The sequence below is a fragment of the Cheilinus undulatus genome, linkage group 19 (assembly GCF_018320785.1).
Source record: "Cheilinus undulatus linkage group 19, ASM1832078v1, whole genome shotgun sequence".
NCBI classification, from domain to species: Eukaryota; Metazoa; Chordata; class Actinopteri; order Labriformes; family Labridae; genus Cheilinus; species Cheilinus undulatus.
The window spans coordinates 3864098-3883280 of record NC_054883.1 but is presented as its reverse complement, the minus strand read 5'-3'; the positions used below and the strand labels follow the sequence as shown (position 1 = coordinate 3883280).

At 41.1% G+C, this 19183-nt stretch overlaps 1 protein-coding gene across 1 annotated transcript; it reads left to right on the top strand.

The window, feature by feature from the left end:
* Positions 1-376: 376 nt before the first annotated feature.
* Positions 377-17004, top strand: rdh10a (retinol dehydrogenase 10a). Its single transcript, XM_041813974.1, has 6 exons — positions 377-1013; positions 1369-1604; positions 11583-11681; positions 12769-12914; positions 15102-15233; positions 15508-17004. Exons 1-6 carry the CDS (start codon positions 728-730, stop codon positions 15629-15631), a joined length of 1023 nt encoding a protein of 340 aa, XP_041669908.1. The 5' UTR covers positions 377-727; the 3' UTR covers positions 15632-17004.
* Positions 17005-19183: the final 2179 nt, after the last annotated feature.

Here is a 19183-nt window from a genome sequence, read left to right as displayed (position 1 = left end):
CTGCCTGAGTGCTTATCATGTTGAAGAAACATGGTAAGGTATCAGTTCATTTAGTGTTTTAAAATACAAACCTCATCTGTATTTTTCAATAAAAAACTAAGATTAAATTATTTTCTGAAGATTATATAAAGACCACTAATGTTATTCCTTTCTTGTTATGAAAGGTGTTGAATAATAAAACTGCTTAAATGTACTTTTATTCTGGCAGATAAAGAGCAGGCACTTTTAAATAGAGGCAACTTCTGAGATCCTTATCTGACATGTCGGGAAAAGCCTTAACAGATGGGTGTTAGGTAAAATCTTGTGGGTTACATCACCTCTGATCGTTTGTAAGGACCAAGCGCTTTATTCTGACAGGCGCCCAAGTCTCCGTCCTATTGGGTCCAGCGCTGATGGGTGGACTGAATAAATAGCAGAGAGATGCGGCTGAGGATGAGAAGAGTGGAGGAGCAACAGAGGAAGTAGGAGGCACAGTCTGTAGTAGCTGCTCACAATAACTCACTGCAACTGGACTTTGACTGAGCAGCATCCCAGCCCTCTCTTCACTCCTTCGTTGTAGCTTTTTTATACGCTTTATCTGCCACTTTTGTGTATGACTGTTGTTAGCGTCTCGTGCGTGCACTGTACGTCAAGTTTGTTCGCGTGACCCTGTACCTTTCCGCTGCAAACAGGTTAAAAAGACGGAGACGTTCCCTGCTTATTTGAACACACTGAAAGCTCGCTCAAGATGATGATAATTCTCGCGGAGTTCTTCGTGGTCATCTTGAAGGTGCTGTGGGCTTTTGTCACCGCCGGGGCGAAGTGGGTTGTGCGGCCCAAGGAGAAGAGCGTGGCGGGACAGGTGTGCGTGATCACTGGGGCTGGAAGCGGCCTCGGGCGGCTCTTCGCCAAGGAGTTCGCCCGGAGACGAGCGATATTGGTGTTATGGGACATAAACAGCCAAAGCAACGAGGAAACAGCGGAGATGGTGCGGCAGATTTACCACGAGCTGGACACTCCCATTACCAAAGACGGTGAGAATGCTTTCTGTGCAGCAATTAGGATGTCATCTGGTTTAACGCATGGTCAGCGTGATCGCCTTTTCGAAGTGACTTCTGTTGTGTTTAAAGGTCGTAAGCTAAAGCAGTGTTGTTGACAGTGTAACAATGAACTCAATGACATGTTTCACTTGGAAATGGCTGCAATGCTTCACATGATTCTCTGCAGACAATCTCACTTCTAGATGCATGTTAAGGTTGGAGCTTATGTGCTAAAAATGGCCTTATCAAAGATTATCCCGCTAATACAGACGGCAACTGTTCAACCACCTGCTGGCCAAAGTTTCCAGCTTTATTATTATTTCTTAAATGTCTTCTTTTTCTCCTACAGGACCTGTTGGAGGCGTAGAGGAGGTCCCTCCTTTCCAGCCACAGGTCTACACCTATGTATGTGACGTGGGAAAGCGGGAGAGTGTGTATTCCACAGCCGAGAAGGTCCGCCGAGAGGTGGGAGAGGTGGATATACTGATCAACAACGCCGGCGTTGTCTCCGGCCATCATCTTCTGGAGTGTCCTGATGAGCTGATCGAGCGCACCATGGTGGTGAACTGCCATGCGCACTTCTGGGTGAGTTTACGCACAAAGTAACTGCACTCCAGATTGTAATTTGGGTTGTGTGTGGCGATCAGGAGTTGCAACATGAGTCTGCATCAGTTTCCATGAGCAAAGTGTTATCAAATGTGTTTACAGTGAAGCGAGATTCTCAGGAATGTTTCCAGTCTGACTTGCATGCCTGTTCATAATCTCCTCTTTCTGTGTGCCAAACTCCAAAACCAGAGGTGTGTCAGAATGTGTGCCTCCTGGATCCCTGAAGTATGACCATAAATAGTTCCCTTTACATGTTTAAATTTCAGCTCCGTTTAGTTTTCAGAAGGAAAAAGTCACGGGTTTAGCTTCTTAAGTCTTGCTTTTGCTCTTTTGGCAGCCCGGGTCTGTGATGATCCCTTTGGTATGTCAGCCTCTTACTTCTTCTCTCCTTTGCTGTGCATATCTACACAAATCTTGACTTAGCGTGATGGAAGCAGCAGGTTCTGTTCTCCATGTACGTGGGTTGGATCTGTATCAAATCAGCTTGCCATATTTTGTTGGCAGGAGGTTATTTGTTGCGTATCAGATTTTTCTCTGGCTCCTTTTCCTTCTGTGAATACTTCTCTGAAAGGCCACGTGGGCTTGATGGGGGAAATATGTTGCACTTAAGATAAACATAAGCTGCATTTTTGACAAGCCAGGTGCTATTAAAGCTCTTCTGAAGATGGTGATTGCAGCCTTCCATTTATAAGAAGTGTCTGAAAGACAAGATTGAGCTATTTAAGCCACCACTAATGATAATTGATTGCACTGCTTGGCTATGGCAACTGCTGAAGGACATTGGTGCACTGATTGTTTCAGAGACCTGCTGCAGAGGTCTAAATTGACCGTTTGCCACAATATATTGAGCAATCTGTCCACTGAAGGCCGTGAAGCTCTGCTTTTTTAAAGTCAACCTGCATTCCCATTGAAGCCATTGATTGTGCAGCTCCCTGATTGAGCATGCAAATCCCGTGTGTTGTGAGTCAGACAGGTTGTGCGTTTTTTTAATGAGCATTCATGCAACTCTCTGCTGAGCTATCTTCTTCTCTTCACATGCAGGATTTTGAGTCCGAATAGAGTGGTTGGGTGGCAGATTTTGGATTTTTTAATAGGGGGTCTGTGTTTGTGTTCACTCATACACTGTGGAGAGGGTGGTTTCTTTGGGGGGGGCAGATGAAAGAGGGACTTAATGAATGGCGACAGGCAGAATGGAGGATGTGGTTCATTAAAAGACACAAGCTAGCTGAATAGAGCTTAGACTAACAGGGATCTATCCACTTTCCTCTCTTACACAAACACAGCACAGTTAGTCACTGCATGCAGGTGCTTTTGTTTTTGGACTTTTTGAACAGCAGGTTTTTAATGGCCCAGTTGTGCTTTATGACTCAAGTAATACCTTAATTTATTTTAACATGTGCTTCTTAATGCTGGTGAGATTAAATTAAATAGTCCATTGGCTTTTGTCATCTTTCACAGAAGAATAGAGACGCTTACTCCACCTTTTTATGCTGAAGCTTTGAACATAATCCAGAGAAGAAAGTGTTCATCATTTAGGTTTCTCAGTGTCACCATTTGGCAGAGCATCTTAAAGAGCTTGGCTATACAGGGAGAAAAATGTCACCACAAAGAGTGAGAATATGATTTAATATCCAAGCAAAGCATGACGGCAGATTTAAAGCAATTTCCTACATCTAAAATGCTCCACCAAGGACAGCTGTCATTTACTGAGCAGTGTTAGTAACTGAAGTGACGAAGTCCGACAAATCCCACATCCAGACTCCTCCCGACCTGATTTGGAGCAGTGGGTGCAGCTGCATGGCAGTCAGATCGGCCAGACAAACGGCAATGATTCAGTCCCTCGCTCCTCTATGATGTTTTTTAGAAAGCAGGGGATCATAGGCTTAATTTGTTTGGTGATTTTTTTGATTAGTCCAGCTGCAGTGATGTTTAAGCTGGAGTTTTTTTAGTCATTCCCGGACAGGGAGTGTGCAATCTTTTCAGGAAGTGTCCCCAGAGTTTGCGTTTGAGGCATAAGTGTTTGTCTAGTGAAATGACATGAAAGGAAATCATCCGCAGCATCTTGAGCTGGTTATCCAACAGGTGGCTCACGAACAATGAGCAGCATTTCCGCGGCCTCTTGTGGAAACTGAACCTCTCTAGTCCAATTACATGACAGAGACATGGCGGGAAAAGAGCAGAGGAAAAAAAGAAAAGAGGAAGGAAATCGGTGCCGGCCCATCCACAGGCGAGAGGGTAATGGTAAGCTGCTGCTGCTGACCCACTTTATGTGACAATTGCTTTCTTGTCTGTGGATCAGCTTGACAAGATGCCAGGCGACAGGAGCCAAGTTCTGTAGGCCGCATTCCTGCTGTAGCCAGAGAAAGGAGGCAGCCAGGCAGAAGGGTCCTACTTGACTGGTTTTATATGGGCCCCTCCTCAGGCCTGGTGCACCTGTACCCCTGATTGATTGGATCGAGCCAGTTCCACTTTCCTGTCGAGTCTCTCCATGACCACCTACCTGTTTATAATTCAAAGAGTGACTGAAGGCTACCTTTAATGTCTAATTCTTTTCTTATTTGACAAGTAGACTTTAAAACAAAGCCCATTGTAGTTTCATAGGGGCTGAACTGTCTTTTACTGAACTGTTTGCGAAATAAATACAGTTAAAGGGGTTTACAGGTGAATAGAAGTCTCTATAATATATCAGTGACAGGTTTATTATTTTGCCAAACATGCAAATCTCAATTTTTTCAATAACTGAGAGTATTAAAAAAGTAGTAAATCTTTTCAGCAGTGAAGCATTCAGAGTGTATTTTTCATGATTAAAATTAATTAGAATTATCGAGTTATTGGGTGCCAAGAAACTGTATCCATACAGGTGTAATTTCATTTGAATTTGCTAGAATCATATCGCACTGATAATTAAATTTGGGTTTGAAATTCTTTCAAATGGTCTGATTTTGGCCTAATCTTGGGATCCGTGACTGAAATTTTCCCACAGCATTCATATATTGATCCTTCAGTCCTCATGTTTGAGAAGCTGGCATATTTATTTAAAAAGAATATTAGGGATAGAGATGGTAGCTTGTGTCAGTTTTAGACTGGTTTAAATTAGGGCCGATCAATTTGCAAAAATAATCTACTTGCGATTTTTTTCCCCCCAGTATTGTGATTTGATATGCGATTATTACTAGGTACCTCATCTTGTGTATTTTTTAACAAATTCAAGCAATAAATCATCGATATTACAACCTACACTTAGTCAAGCAGCATGTTTTTGACTTTCCAGGGAGTGTATAGCTAGAAACCCCAACATGGATAGGTGAACTTACGACGATGTGCACTTAAAACAATGAAATTATTCAGAAGCACTTAATCCGTAGTAGCAGAATCTGAATAGGAGGCAACAAGCTTTAAGCTATAAACCATTAAGCTGTAAAGCATTTCATAAAAAATGACAGGTGAATATTTGCAAAATATGCATAAAGCCTCTGCTGCAAAAAAATGAATATATTAAACGTACTTCAAGTTAAAGCAATATTGCAACATCGACGATTCGTCAAAAACATCGTAAATTGCCGTATGCCATTTAATCTCATTTGCAATTAATTTCCCAGCCCTAGTTTAAATTCTCAGAATGTGGAACCAAGAACAGGAAAAGTGGGCAAATCCATTACAAATGAGCCGCAGTGTTTGAGGAGCTGGGACCAAGTTATTTTGCCTACATTTATAGAGCGGGAAGCTTATAAGAAAAAAAATAGCAGACCCATTTGAACATGAAATCCACTGGAAAGGCTGAGATCTTATCATCCATGTCATTTTTCCTCATATCAAAGAACTGTATAACAGCGTTATCGGCCTGTCGACCAGCACAGGTCATCAGCAAACAATGCGCCATGAACAGATGCCAGTAGCGGAAGTCTATTATGTGCCCATTCATTTAATGTTCACTTCTGGTTTACCTAACTATTGAATTTCAGGCACCAGTTTAGCTCTGTTGGAAGAGCAGGCAGACATGTACAGGTGCTACAGTCCCCAACGCTCTGGTCACTGGATCAGTTCCCGGTCTTGGCACATTTGGTTCATGTAAAAAATTGCAATACTGCGGGTGTCCACATGAGGCTGGCTGCAGGAAAACTGAAAGTCCTGTACACAATAAATGTTAAAAAGCTGTTTTTACCCTAGAAATAAACTGGTTTACAGTCTGGTTCAAAAAACCAAACGTGTCTTATTAGCTAATGTCTTCATGTGCTCTCACTGTACAGGGGGTGAATTTTTTTTGTACCACAATCGTTTTAATTATATTGAGGAATTCCTCACAGCAGACTGATTGGCGCATCTCCTTTTATTGACAGATGGCTTGACAGGCAGAAGCTACCTTTCTGTCAACCAGAATGCTAGCTAGCTAGCTGACAGGAAGCCGAGTTAGTGGGCAGGTTGTTAGGTTAGTTGAAAGTTCGGTTGAGACGGTGATTTCAATACGGAAGCCACCGCGGTTTAAGTCGGCCTATTGTAGTCAAACGGCTGACGTCACACAGGGTTTGCCCGATTCTTTTTACAGTCCATGGCTTTCTCCTCCACTCTGTCCCCAGATTTCTCATCTTTCTTCAGCATTTCTATTAAATTAAAGACAAAAACAGATTTTCTACCGGGCATAAGACTTTACCCTTTAGATGAACCTTGACCTCATGGTCACGCCTGAGTTCAAGGTTTGTCTAAAAAACATGCTGTAAAAACATCTATCAGTACTAGCTTAATTTTTATTTTAATCATCGCTATCAACCGTGATTTTCACAATTGTTGCATCTCTAGTACTGCTACATGTATATAATGATCTTTCGTTCATGTTTAGAGGATAGAACCAAACATATTGGCTTCTGAAATAAGACCAGGTTACTCATGAAAGTGGCTGGAGTGCTCAAGACAATATATACAGTAGATGGGTTAAATACTTTGGAATGAAAGCTGAGAATGGATGCACCATTTTGGATGTGTCTTTTTAACGACAGGATATTTGGTGCTTTTTTGGATCCATCCTGTGGTCCTTGACCAAAACTTGCACACACTAAAACACTTCTATAAGAAGCTTTAAGAGCTATAGATTTATTTTGTTCAAGACGAGTTAAAAAGTGGATGATTGCACCACACTGGCCGAATTGCCTCCTTGCCTGTAGAATTGGTTTTCTTCCAGGTAAATTGGATTCCTGTTGTCCAACCAGCAGGGGTGTTTGAGGTTTAGTCAACTGTAGCAGAGGCTTACTGACCAGCATGGCCACCACAACATGACCAGTCCACATCCATCACCCCTGATGACCAGTAAACCCAGCCCACTCAAATTCCACTTCTGTTGTATGATCAGACGAGCTCTCGAGCACCAGCGTTTTTCTCTCGTCCGGGGAGAAGTCAGCCCAATTAAATGGCCATCTGGTCCCACGCAAAGGCCAATATTTTGTTTATATTCCCGTTGCACTAATGCATCCTGACACCCCAGCTGCAAGAAGCTTTGTGTGGCTTAAATGCTCCTGGGGGCACGCACCAATTAGGGGGTGCAGTGGGCAAAGCACCCCCACATAGGCCAAGGAGGCCCGACTGTGTCAGTGGGTAATTTAGCGGAACAAGGAAGCGTTGAGACCCAATTACGGCCGCTCTGATGTCAGACACGAGCCCCTGGTTGCCTTCACACATTTTGTGTCTGAGAGGTCAGCGGGGGTCATACCCACATGCCAGAGCTGCCATGAGAAGCAGGATATCGAGCGAGGCTGGGAAAGTGGGCTGGGATGTTCCTACATGTTCAGCGACCTCCTCTTGCTTAGAGAACTGGAGCTGACAGAGGAATGGCTGGTTATGTTCACAACACTCAGCAAAACTGTCCAGTTGTGTCTGAGGGTTGGCTTTATTTGTTGATCGCTGTGCGAGATCAAGCCATTCTGCTCTCTCTGAGAGTTGCTGTGGGAGTGGGAAACTTTGGCTTGAATCAGGTACGGGCATATCAGAAGTTAATGCTTTATTTGCACGCAACTCTCTGCGTCATCTGCTGCCATTCTGGCTTGCAGAGGCTTTTCTCAGCTTCTACCCGGGGCTTTGTGTTCTCTCGCTCCCTCTCTGGGCCTCATCATTCAATGAGTTAAATATTACAGGAACTTGAAAATGTATGCCCCGGAAAAGTGCAGATGTTTGGAGCCGAGTCAGATTAGTTATACTGTACCTGGCTGCAGAATAAAAGTCCCATCAGTGAAAACATTTTCTCTGCCTGAATCTGACTTACAGCTCCACTTATCTTACAAAACAATGAAGAGACGTCTAGAGGTAAAGAGAAGTCAGGAGGTTCTGATGCAGTTAATCTCTGGATGCAGTTTTAATGAGGCTTTTTTCCCTCCCTTGCCAGTGATTTCATGGCTGTACAACCTGGTACCATGCACTGTGAGGATCTGTTTCTTTGCAGCAAATGTTTAGAGGGAAGGCAGGCAGCATTGCTCTGGCTAGGTTTACATACTGTACCAACCGATGAAACGCTTACGGGTATGACTGCAGAAGAAGTGAAATATGGGAGAAAAAGATGTCAAAAGAAGGAAAAAATGTCATCCAGAAGGTCCAGAGTAAAACAAAATGTCTTGAAAATGCTCACAAAGCAACCAGCAGTATTTGAACAAGAGATTGTCCGGTGCATACTGTAGTTTACCGGGGATGGGGATGTACCAATACACTAAACTCCCAACATGACACATGCTGTGAAATTGGGTAACAATTCGATATGAACGTTTTATTTTTTTAAGATTATATATGGCATGCTGCAATTTTTAAAAAGACAGTGCAATATTTATTTAACCTGAAATGTGTCAAAACAGCAGTTACATGAAGTTTTTTTCTTTTCTTTTTCTCTACACATTATGCAAACATTCAAATGTCTTTTTTTTTTTTTTTACAGCAATTCCAATTTTCTTGTTCATGTATGTTTTTCTTAATCAAATTGGAATATTATAAAAAAAATCTTCCCTTCAATATGATATCAAACTTGATATATTAGCCAAAATCACGTTTATCCTAAGTTTAACTTATTTAATATTGTGCTTGTTATAATATAGAATAATTTCTTGCTTATGTAAGATGACATCAGGAACCTAAAAATAATTGGATTTTAAATTGCAATGGCAGTGTTGGGGGGGAAAACTATTATTTTAATTCGAAATTGATCATATCTTTATCTCATATTTTTCTGTATAAATGTAATTAAATCTTCCTTGTGTTGAGGCTTTATAATAACAAATTAAACCAAACCCTAAATCCTCAAATAAATACATGTAGCAGCTTTTGCTGGCTAGAAAACATTGTAAGTATGTTTTTCCATATTGATTTAAATTGACCATGGCTTAGAGCAGTGATTCCCAGCCTTTTGTCCTTCTAGCTCCCCCTACTTGTATCTATTATACTTTATTGTGCATGACACGTGTATAAGTACAATCAATTAAACTCCTTGTTTTCAAAGTGTCCCTTGCCTTTTGAAATGGAGTTATGAGGGGTAGTGGCAAAATCTTCCCCTACGAAATGGGACGACCCTTCCAGCTCCTGTTTCATCATCTGTATTGGACATTCAGGCACAACAACAGTAGTCAAGCTGGCTTCATAGGAGACACCACAACATGCCTCACCCACTTTAGCCCAGAATCTTAAATATTTTAGTTTTATACTTACACAACCATAGCACAGAGCCAAATTTGGCTTCAGGTCAACGAGGGAGGAAGAGCTTCGTCCCACCATGGGATCCAAAATCCAAACTGTCATGTTCGTGTCTCTGGTTGGTATTTATTACATGTAACTTTAATATTATGCTCACCTTATCAATAACGGTTATAGATTACACCAAAGGTGTCACAAAGGTGGAATTAACTGATATTTTGCAAGTCAAAGCCATTTTAGCAGATATCAATATTTAAATATGCTTTTCAGACAAGGAATTTCAGTCCTTTTGGACGCACTTTAAGGTTTGAGGATGACCAAGGAAACACACTGTAGTCCTAAAAAAATACTTTAAAGAACAAAGATAAAAGGCCTCAACTGATATAGGTCTGTTGGTTCAGCCTGAAACTCCACTAATTTATTAGTAAATACGGACAAAACTTACAGTTGATGTCCCCTGAAATACACAGGCAAAATATAGGGCGTATATATTGGTAGAAATTTTGATACCTGCCGATACCGGACTGACAACAATCATGCATCCCTAATTTTTATCTTACCAGGCAATTTAACAAGTTGGGGAAAAAATCTGGGAATTGCGCATTGGGCCATTCAGTGGGAATTTTCTTTCAGTCTTTCATATCATATGGACAGCAGTACAACCATATTCTAATAAGTTTATGAATGCATCATCCTTTGTTGATTATGACTTAATGTAGGACAATAAAGCTAGTTAGCATTAACATTGGAGTTTAAATCTGTGTTCCAGCATTGTCCCATTCTGAATGGCCCACCCTCAACCGTGATGATATGGGACTGAATCAGTGCCGGACATTTCTAATACGAGCAATTGGAGTATGTCTTTTTTTAATGCTTGCTTAATGAATGGATAAAAGAATGGAAACAGCATTTAATACTGATGATAGATTGTTGTTAGAATTTAAAATTTCACAGATGATTTGTAAGGTTCTGGAAGATTTCCCCTAACACTTGGTTTTGATTGTACCAAGGGCAGCTCTCCATTTGAAGGGCCCTAGCACTTCAAACTACTCTTCTAGTCCAACAAAAATTGGGACATCCTACCCCTGGGCATGAATGCTAAAATTACAGGGGCTTATTTTTATTGTATTAAATCACTAGTGGCAGGAGGCTGCCTAGCAGTGTCTTGAATGTTTTAAAGAACGTTTTTCTCCCTCAGTGTTGCCAAGTCCATGCTCATTGACAGATCAGTGGTGTGTCTTTGGAGACATACTACAAAAATTCAGACTACACCGGCGCCTTATGTTGAGTATCAGGAGTTAACTTTTCTGTTGTGGTCATGTATGAATAAAAACAGACAGACTGGTTAAAAAGATGAATTCTCAGCACCTTTGGGAATCTTGTTATTGTAGTTCTTCTGTGTTTTTATTTGCAGCCTTAAGTGTTCCTGGCTTCAGGCTTTGTTCAACACTACGGCACATCTGACATGAATAGATCTAGCAGAGCTTCCAACAAAAGGCACGCTGCTTGTTTGCAGACCTCCCAGTGGGAGAGTGATTGGTCAGTTCCTATCATTGCCGTCACATGTCACACCTGCTGATTGGCTCATGCTGAGTCCAAAGTCAGCAGACGGGGCAGAACGAGGAACGGATCCATTGCTTAATCAGTTCCTCTCTTCTTTCTCTTTCTGTGATTCTTATCTCCGTGGGGTTTCTCTTCTCACCATCTCTTCAAATCTCATTGGACCGGCCCGTTGAAGCCACTCAGGCTCTCACGTGGCAGTCCGGTGAAACTCTTTCATCTCTGTGCTCATCTCGCCGTCAATTGTTCTGCTGCTCAGACAGGGCGCAGGGCTGTGAGGGTAGACGAGAGGTTGAATTGTGTTGTTGTTGAGTGAACGGAGGCCTATGATTGGTGTTGTCACCAGGTCTTTAGAGCCAGGCTGGACAACGGGCACCAGATCTGTGTGGGAAAAGAACAGTTCGTACAGCAGCGCACACACCACATACCTGAAAGCCTAAAGAGGGGGGAAAACCCAAATCCATGTCTTCTCCCAGCCGCCAGTTCACACCTATCAGAAGGAAGAGTTTATATTTTTAAATGCTGCACCTCCTCAGTGCTCAGACCGATCTTTATTTTCATGCCTGTTATGAATTCTCATTCAGACGCCTCTCTCTACATCACCATGGAGAAGCAGGAGAAACACAGGGAGAGGGAGGCAGAGAGGATCAAAGGGCTTTGGCACAGACAAACTGCACAAGTGAACTAACCTTCCTCTTTTTCTTCCTCTGCCCTTCTGTCTCTTCTGTCCTTCCCCCGCAGACCACCAAGGCGTTTCTCCCCAAGATGCTGGAGCTGAATCACGGTCACATTGTGACGGTTGCCAGCTCCCTGGGTTTATTCAGCACAGCTGGAGTGGAGGTTAGTATCATACACAACAACACATCCCCATCGTTCCCACCATCCAAAACCAGTGCTTTTTCCTCCAAAACCCCTCGGCGTGCCAGTGAGCACACTGCGCCGGGGGAGGTTAGGCCCCCTTTCTCTAGTTGTCCCTCAACCCGTTAAATTAAGGGACACACATGAGCGTTGGGGAGCCTCTTATAGATTCCTCTATCTGTAGCAGTGGGGGTGTTGGGGCCCCTATTGGGCTCTGGCCCCAGGGCCAGAATGAGCTGACAGCTCCCCGAGGGACAGAGACATCTTCATCACTGCTTTGTGAACAACTCGCTGCATACTCAGTATTCAGCTCGCACAGCTCTCAATGGATACGCTTTTCCGTCTTATTTTCTCTCTCCTAGTACAGATTCTTTTTGTTATTTTAATGCATACAAAAATACTTAGCACGGTCATTTATCTCTAGAACTACAGATGGAGTAAATTGGTCTTAGAAGTGTTTCTACTTTGATATTTCAGAAAACACAGCTCTCATTTATCCCCTTTGTGAGTACGGTGTCATATCCAGATTGCCTGCGGGACTACTACTCCATTTGTCTTTGTTTTTATAGCTGCACTTTTGCTTTTGTTGCACAAGCACTCATCCATAATGATTAAGTCCCCCTTCAAAGGCACCAAAGTTTTGCCAGTTTCTTTGTTGGGCTATTATGCGTCCTGGAAATGCCTCAAATGTGATTTCAGACACATTAATTTCATGCAACCAAGGCCCTCTCCTGTCATGTGGGCACAGTCAAATCTCTTTATCCTTTCTGTATTTATCAACACGCATCTGTGTTTGCCCAAGTCCTTTTTTTAAAAAGAGAGATTATTTCCACGGTAAAACCACATCAAAACCTTCCCGCCAAGCTGAGTGCTCTCCTGATGCACCGGAGAAGAATGCTAATGAAACCGTAGAACAGCGGACGGGCTCGCTCAGGGGTTTTTTTTGTGGTGTGTATCATTAACAGCAAGGAGAGCCCTGTGAGCCCGTGGGGCATGTTTGATAATGTTCTCTGCGGTCCCTGGGTACACAGTTTTACAGGGCTAACCTGTTCTCCCTCTCTTCCCACAGGATTACTGTGCCAGTAAGTTTGGTGCCATTGGGTTCCACGAGTCGCTGAGCCATGAGCTAAAGGCCTCAGAGAAGGATGGCATCAACATGACTCTGGTGTGCCCTTACCTGGTGGACACGGGAATGTTCAAAGGCTGCAGGATAAGGTTAGCATAACCAGCGTAATTGTTGTGTGTGCAGCTTTCTTTCTGAATTCTTCTCTTGCACCTGGGCTGAGTTTGTGCTCTCTAATTTGCAGCAAATAAAATGGCCTCACAAACACCTTTTGAACATCAAAGCAGCAGCTGACTGTTGTTTTTAGAGATATTTCAAAGTCACTTTTATGCTCTTGGTCACTGCTCCACTTTAAACAAAGAGGGCGACTTTCCCAGGGGAAAGCTCACCAACAGGTGCACCTGTGCCAACCTGCCCCGCCCCCACTCCACACCACCCCACTGCTGTAATAGTCCTCACTTTGTTTGACGGTTTCAGTCAGCAGGTGGCACGCTCTCCAGCTCAACTGTCCCACTCTGAAACAATCACTAAGACTCGAGGCAAAGAACGATTATATTACATCCAAGTATCACCAAGCAGTCCTAGAAAAGTATGTAATAAATGCTTTAAAGATCCTGGGAGTTGTTTTACTAGTTATAAAACTGAAATGAATACTTATTTCTTTACTAGACCTACAAGGAGCATGTCCAGACTTTTCTTTATGGTACGGCCCGAAAGCAGTGGCTACGTTCACACTGCAGGCCTTAATGCTTAGATCTGATTTTTTTGTGTCTGATTCAGAACCACATACAAAAGTAGCTTGAATCTAAATCAAAAAGGTCAGATTAAATGTGGCTTGCACTTTTCACACTGTCAGAAAAAAGTCAGATACGAGTCACACGTGAGCAAAAATATCAGATTCAGGTCACTTTTGACTGCAGTGTGAACTTAGCCTGACTGGAGCACCATGTCACTAACACAAAAAAGGATAAAAAGAAAAGGAAGAGCTTTTTTGCAGTTCAGTTATAAAACATGTAAGGTTAGTTTGAGATTCAGAGATGTTGTTTGTCACCTCTAGATCATTTACAAGTAAAGCGCTCATAAAAGAAAATATGCTACTTTGATATTCAAGAAAAGCTACATAAGCCTTGCCTCTAACAAGGCAAACAGCATCATAATTTAGGATTATAGGGTGAAATTAAATATCAAGGGGGTAGGCATGGGTGTAGCTCATCAGCAAAGGCTAAATTCCTCAACCATCGTTTCATCGTTTTAGCAATAAATCATTCTATATCATAACCTACAATCAGTCAGGAACACTCATCATACATCTAACCATTTTATTGCAAAATGATATACATTTTAACTTGGTACTCTAAAGATGCTCCCCGGGTTTTCAGGGAGTGCATGGCGAGGAACCCACATATGAATAGATGCATAAATGACAATGTGCATTTAAAAAAAGTAGTTATTATAGAAGCAATTTATCCACAGTAGCATGAATCTGAATATGAGGATGCAACAAGCTTTAAGCTATAAAGGAGGAGGCTGGGGTGGGGGAGGTGAAGCTGGCTATTAGCTGACCACAGCTGGACGTATGAACTAATAAGCTTCATCAATAGTTAGAATAACTTGGTTATTTTCTGCTAATATTGCAAATTTGATACCCACTGCCTTATTGAAGGGGATTATTATTTTTATGTCACTCATTTTGATTAAAATAAAACACGAAAAGGATTCTTGTGAACCATTTTTAAAAAATGAAACTTGAATTATTGCATAATGTGCATAAAATCTCTGCTGCGGCAAAAAATGAATGTATTAAACTACTATTTTGACAAATTTCTAGCAAAGGTAATATTGCAACTTCTGTGATTTGTAAATTGCAGCAGGCAGTATTGTAAATAATTGCCCAGCCCTACCCTGGATATACAAAAGCAAGATGGACAATTAACATTAAAATTATTTCTTCAAAGTGATTTTTACTGCCTAAAACATCTGCAGGCTCATTTTTAAAGAGGTCTATAGCACACAACAGAAATATCCTTTTATTTACAGCTTTTCAAAGATTCATGGAAAGTGAAGCAAACACCAAATGTACTGGATGAAAGCGGTGCAGAGATGAGAAGTACCACTTTATACTCGGGGGCACCAAAATCAGCAAACTTAAAATTTCTCACAGGAGCTTTAAATAAATGGGAAAAAATAACTTTGACTTGAAAGCTATCATTTTTACAGTAGCTGCTGCTGTTATTTTACTGCATTTTTTAATCTTCCTGATCAAGTTTAATGCTTTTTAAATTCCTTGCTATTTTCTGTAAAATTGTTTGTGAATTCATCTGTTTTGTTTTTAATTAAAGGAAGGAGATTGAACCTTTCCTGCCTCCTCTTAAGCCCGAGTTCTGTGTCAAACAGGCCATGAGGGCAATCCTCACTGACCAGCCCATGATCTGCACGCCTCGCATTGTGTACATGGTCAACTTCATGAAAAGGTAAGCCGCCTCCTTAAAAATCCATTCTCCATAACCTAGTTTCAGTGTCTGTATAATCTCTCTTGGGGTTTCTGCCTGATGCAGGGACGTTTTTCTTTGCTAAATGCTACTTGGCGGATTAATGGGTGTTTGTTAATAATATAACCAAGAGTACAGTGTAGACCTGCCCTCTCTGTAAAGTGTCTTGATGACATTGGTTGTAAATCGGCGCTAAAGTAAAGAGTGAGGACACAGTGGGGGTATCACTAATCTTTTCTCCGTCCTGCCTCCGCAGCATCTTGCCCTTCGAGGCCATCGTGTGCATGTACCGGTTCCTGGGTGCCGATAAGTGCATGTACCCCTTCCTAGCTCAGAGAAAGGAGGCCATGAACAACAATGAGGCGAAGAATGGGATCTAGGGGGCGCTGTTTGTAACCAGAACAGAGGCACATAAAACCTGCGCGCATGAGGAAACAACCACTGAGGATGAAAATGGGAGAAGACTGAAGGAAGGAAGGAGACTGAATCTAGACTGGTGCACTTGCATTGAGCAAATGCAATGGTTTACCATATTGTTCCTCTGGAACAAAGAAAGCTGTGTACTACACAAAGGATTTATTTGACTTTGTCTTTTTTAAGTTTAAAGAAACCAACATGTATATTCTGTGTCACTAGTTTTGAAATCATACAGATAAAGGTATTCAATAATTAACTATTTACGTAATGTAGTCACCAGCCTTATCTAGTGTCATTGTGGAGATATACAGTATGTTACTGTACAAACAGTAAAAAAAATTCACTTTTATTTTATTTTTGTAGACATGCACTGTAATTTCTGATATCTTTCTCTCTACACTGCCAGCATTCTCTGTGTAGGAAGGTTCAACACAGCGTTTCAATTCCCCTTTGTCTCCCCATGCAGAGGCTCTTTTAATGTTCAGCTTGGGCTGTTAACAGATAAGCAAAATGAATATTTCTCCAATAAAGTTTACCATAATTTGTCATTACGTACCTAATTTTCAGACATGTAGCATATATGTTTATAGTGAAGTCTACACATTCCCGGTGGGACTTAGAAAGGCCAGATTAAGGCTGATGAAATCATCACAGGAGGGTCCAGGAGTCACGAGTTCTCATCCATTTAATGGTCCATTTATTTCACGTCTGGATCGACCAAATCCTCAAACGAATAGTTGGTGAAGGAGTCGATGTCCTGGGTTGAGCTAGCATGCTTGATGCATTCAGAATGTACTGCTTTGGAAGAAACAGAGAGATAATGCATTTTTGTTCTGAGATCTGTGTTGTTTATACTGTAAATTTATCTGTTACCAATATTCTTTGTCAAAAATAACCCCCTCTAGCAGATCTGCTTTCCCGACTCTGATGTTTAGTTGAAGGAAAAGCATGAAAGACACTACCGCTCCTTTTCTTTCCAAAGTAAACTCCTGCCCACTGTCCACCTTGTCCAGTTGAAGTGAAATGTAAATGTTTGAATGTTGTGAATACCCCCAGTACCCCAAAATGACTGTCTGTCTCCACCATATTTGATGTATGAATATTTTATATACCTTTTTGGGACGACAAGAGTTTATGAATTTCAACTACATTCCAATGGGCGTCATTCCTCCAGTCACAGCAATGAGCCTAAATTCTCTACCTCTTGATTTTTGCCATTTTTTATTTTGACAGTATGACATAAGCCTCTTTTTTTGTAATTTTCTGAGCAAATGTGGTTCCAATGTTTAGTGTCTCTACCTAACTTAAATTAATAAAAGTGATTTAGATTATTAAACTATGTGTCATTATTACCTTGCATGGGCAGTCTCCACTTTAATTGAAAGGCAAAATGGGAATGCTGTTATTTTGTATCTTTGGGTTACCCAAATAATACATTTTTTATGAAAGTAATCCCGTCCACATGTCACACGCTCAAATACATCTTTGTCTGCTGCAGCTCTGTGGCATTGTAAAATATCTCACAATTTCAAAAGTGTACTTTAACTATCTAGATCGGTTAAATACAGTGTAACAAGTGTTAGATTAATATTGTCAATGTTCTGTGGATGTTAGATTATTATAGAGGTGTGACTTTACCTGAGTGACCTGCTTGGAGATCTGTTCTGCTTTTGTTCTTGAAGAACAAGGCCACCCATAAAGGGGGATAAAGGGGGATAAAGGGGAGCTCTTCCTGGGGCCCAGTCAAACTGGGGTTCATAGAGGTGAGCAGAATCATGGTACATTTTAAAGTTGTGATAATCTTATTTTATTTTTATCCTGAATAATAACTACTCCTATAAAAGAAACCAAAAAATATATATATTTATTGATGCTGTGGTACAGGAAAACCTTGTTCAAATTTGTTTTCTTAACATAGAATTATGTTTTTAGTCATGTTTACAGTGAGAATGGACATGTAAAAAAAGATATAAAAAGTGGCAAAAATTGCCAGGAAAAGTTTTACAAGTGGCATCTATGGGTCGAAAAAAAACTGAAAATGGGTTGAAAGTGTCAATAAATGGGTAAAATTAGGTAAAAATGGGTGAAAATTGGCAAGACTTTATCAAAATAGCAAAAAGGGGTTAAAAAGTGGTTAAAAAAGGGTAAAAAAAACAATTAAAAAAATTGGGTTGAATAAAGTCAACATTGGGCTGAAGAGGGCAAAACAGGCCAAAAATGGGTTAAAAGGAGACAAAAATGGGCTAAAAATGCACATAAAGTGGCAAACTGGCTGGTAGAGTGGTGAAAAGGGGTTAATAAATATTTGTGACACTTTTCAGCTCCAAAATGAGGTAAATGTTGAAAAGGATGTCAGCACCATTGTTACTGCTCCTACACTTATATTGATATAATCAGTAAACTTTGAGTTAAATAGGTTTTACTTTTACCTGAGTAGATTTACAGACAGCACTTAAATACTTAAATAATATAAATATTACCAGAATAACTGCACTTTTGCTCGAGTGTACTTTTCCACGTTTGTCTATATCTTGTGATACGTGTCTGATCTCTGGTGATTGAAATTATTCAGTCAGCAAAAATAACTTTATTTAAAAAGTCAGTGTGGTCAGCGGTGGTTTTTTGCTTGTGTACGTCATAAAAATGCATCAGTTTTCATTTCAGTCTGCTTTCTGTTCGTCTGATTTCGGGGAGTTTACACACAGAGTGACAAATAAACCTCGGCTATTCTGATTAACTCCTTGGACACAGTTCCCACTGATACTATGACACCCACCCAGCCCTTTTTTCCTCTCTATGACTACTTTTGTGACAAGTATCAGTATCATTGTCCTCTCACATTGTGTAGCCTCATGGTGACTCAGGCAGCCTTTAGATATGGGTGTTGCCTACAAAGGACAAGCATATGAAGATGTGAAAGTAAATGTAGTGCATGTAAAACACAAGCAGTCATGTGATTCTCAGGAAAGGTTGACCAACTGGGCGTTATGATGTGAATGACAGAAAGGTTAAAGTCAACTTTATTCACAGTTTAAATACAGACAAGTGTTGGTAAGCTGACCTTTGACTTATTATTTCCCCAAAGGAAGAAAAAAACCTCAGCGTGGTCGCTGTTGTGAGATCACGATCACATTAAGATGTCATGAGCTACATTTAGACTCACATGCTCAACTGCTGAGCTGTTTGTACACAGCTCTGAGGTCATGTCCTCAGTATATGTGAAAAAAAAGTTGGATTTTTGTGACCTATGATCATGTTCTCATCATGTAGTCAAAGTTCTACCTGGCTGTTGAGCTGGAGAGAAACACGTTTTGTGTGAGTACACTTTAAATGTCTTTATTAAGTGGAGAGAGAAGTTGAAAAAGTTCAAATGGGGGAATGATGTTCAGAAAAGCTCAGAGAGTCAGGGTCAAACATGGTGCAAGATCTAATCATGAGGCCAAACAGTGCCCTGAGAAACACATTTTCAGCATTCTAAAAAAATACAAATAGACCTCATGCTATTCTGGGATTAC

Excerpts from the sequence above, each read along its gene's own strand:
- rdh10a (XM_041813974.1), top strand. The coding sequence starts at position 728 with ATGATGATAATTCTCGCGGAGTTCTTCGTGGTCATCTTGAAGGTGCTG. Across the intron at positions 1,605-11,582 it reads ACTGCCATGCGCACTTCTGG|ACCACCAAGGCGTTTCTCCC; the intron begins GTGAGTTTACGC and ends CTTCCCCCGCAG. Across the intron at positions 12,915-15,101 it reads TTCAAAGGCTGCAGGATAAG|GAAGGAGATTGAACCTTTCC; the intron begins GTTAGCATAACC and ends TTTTAATTAAAG.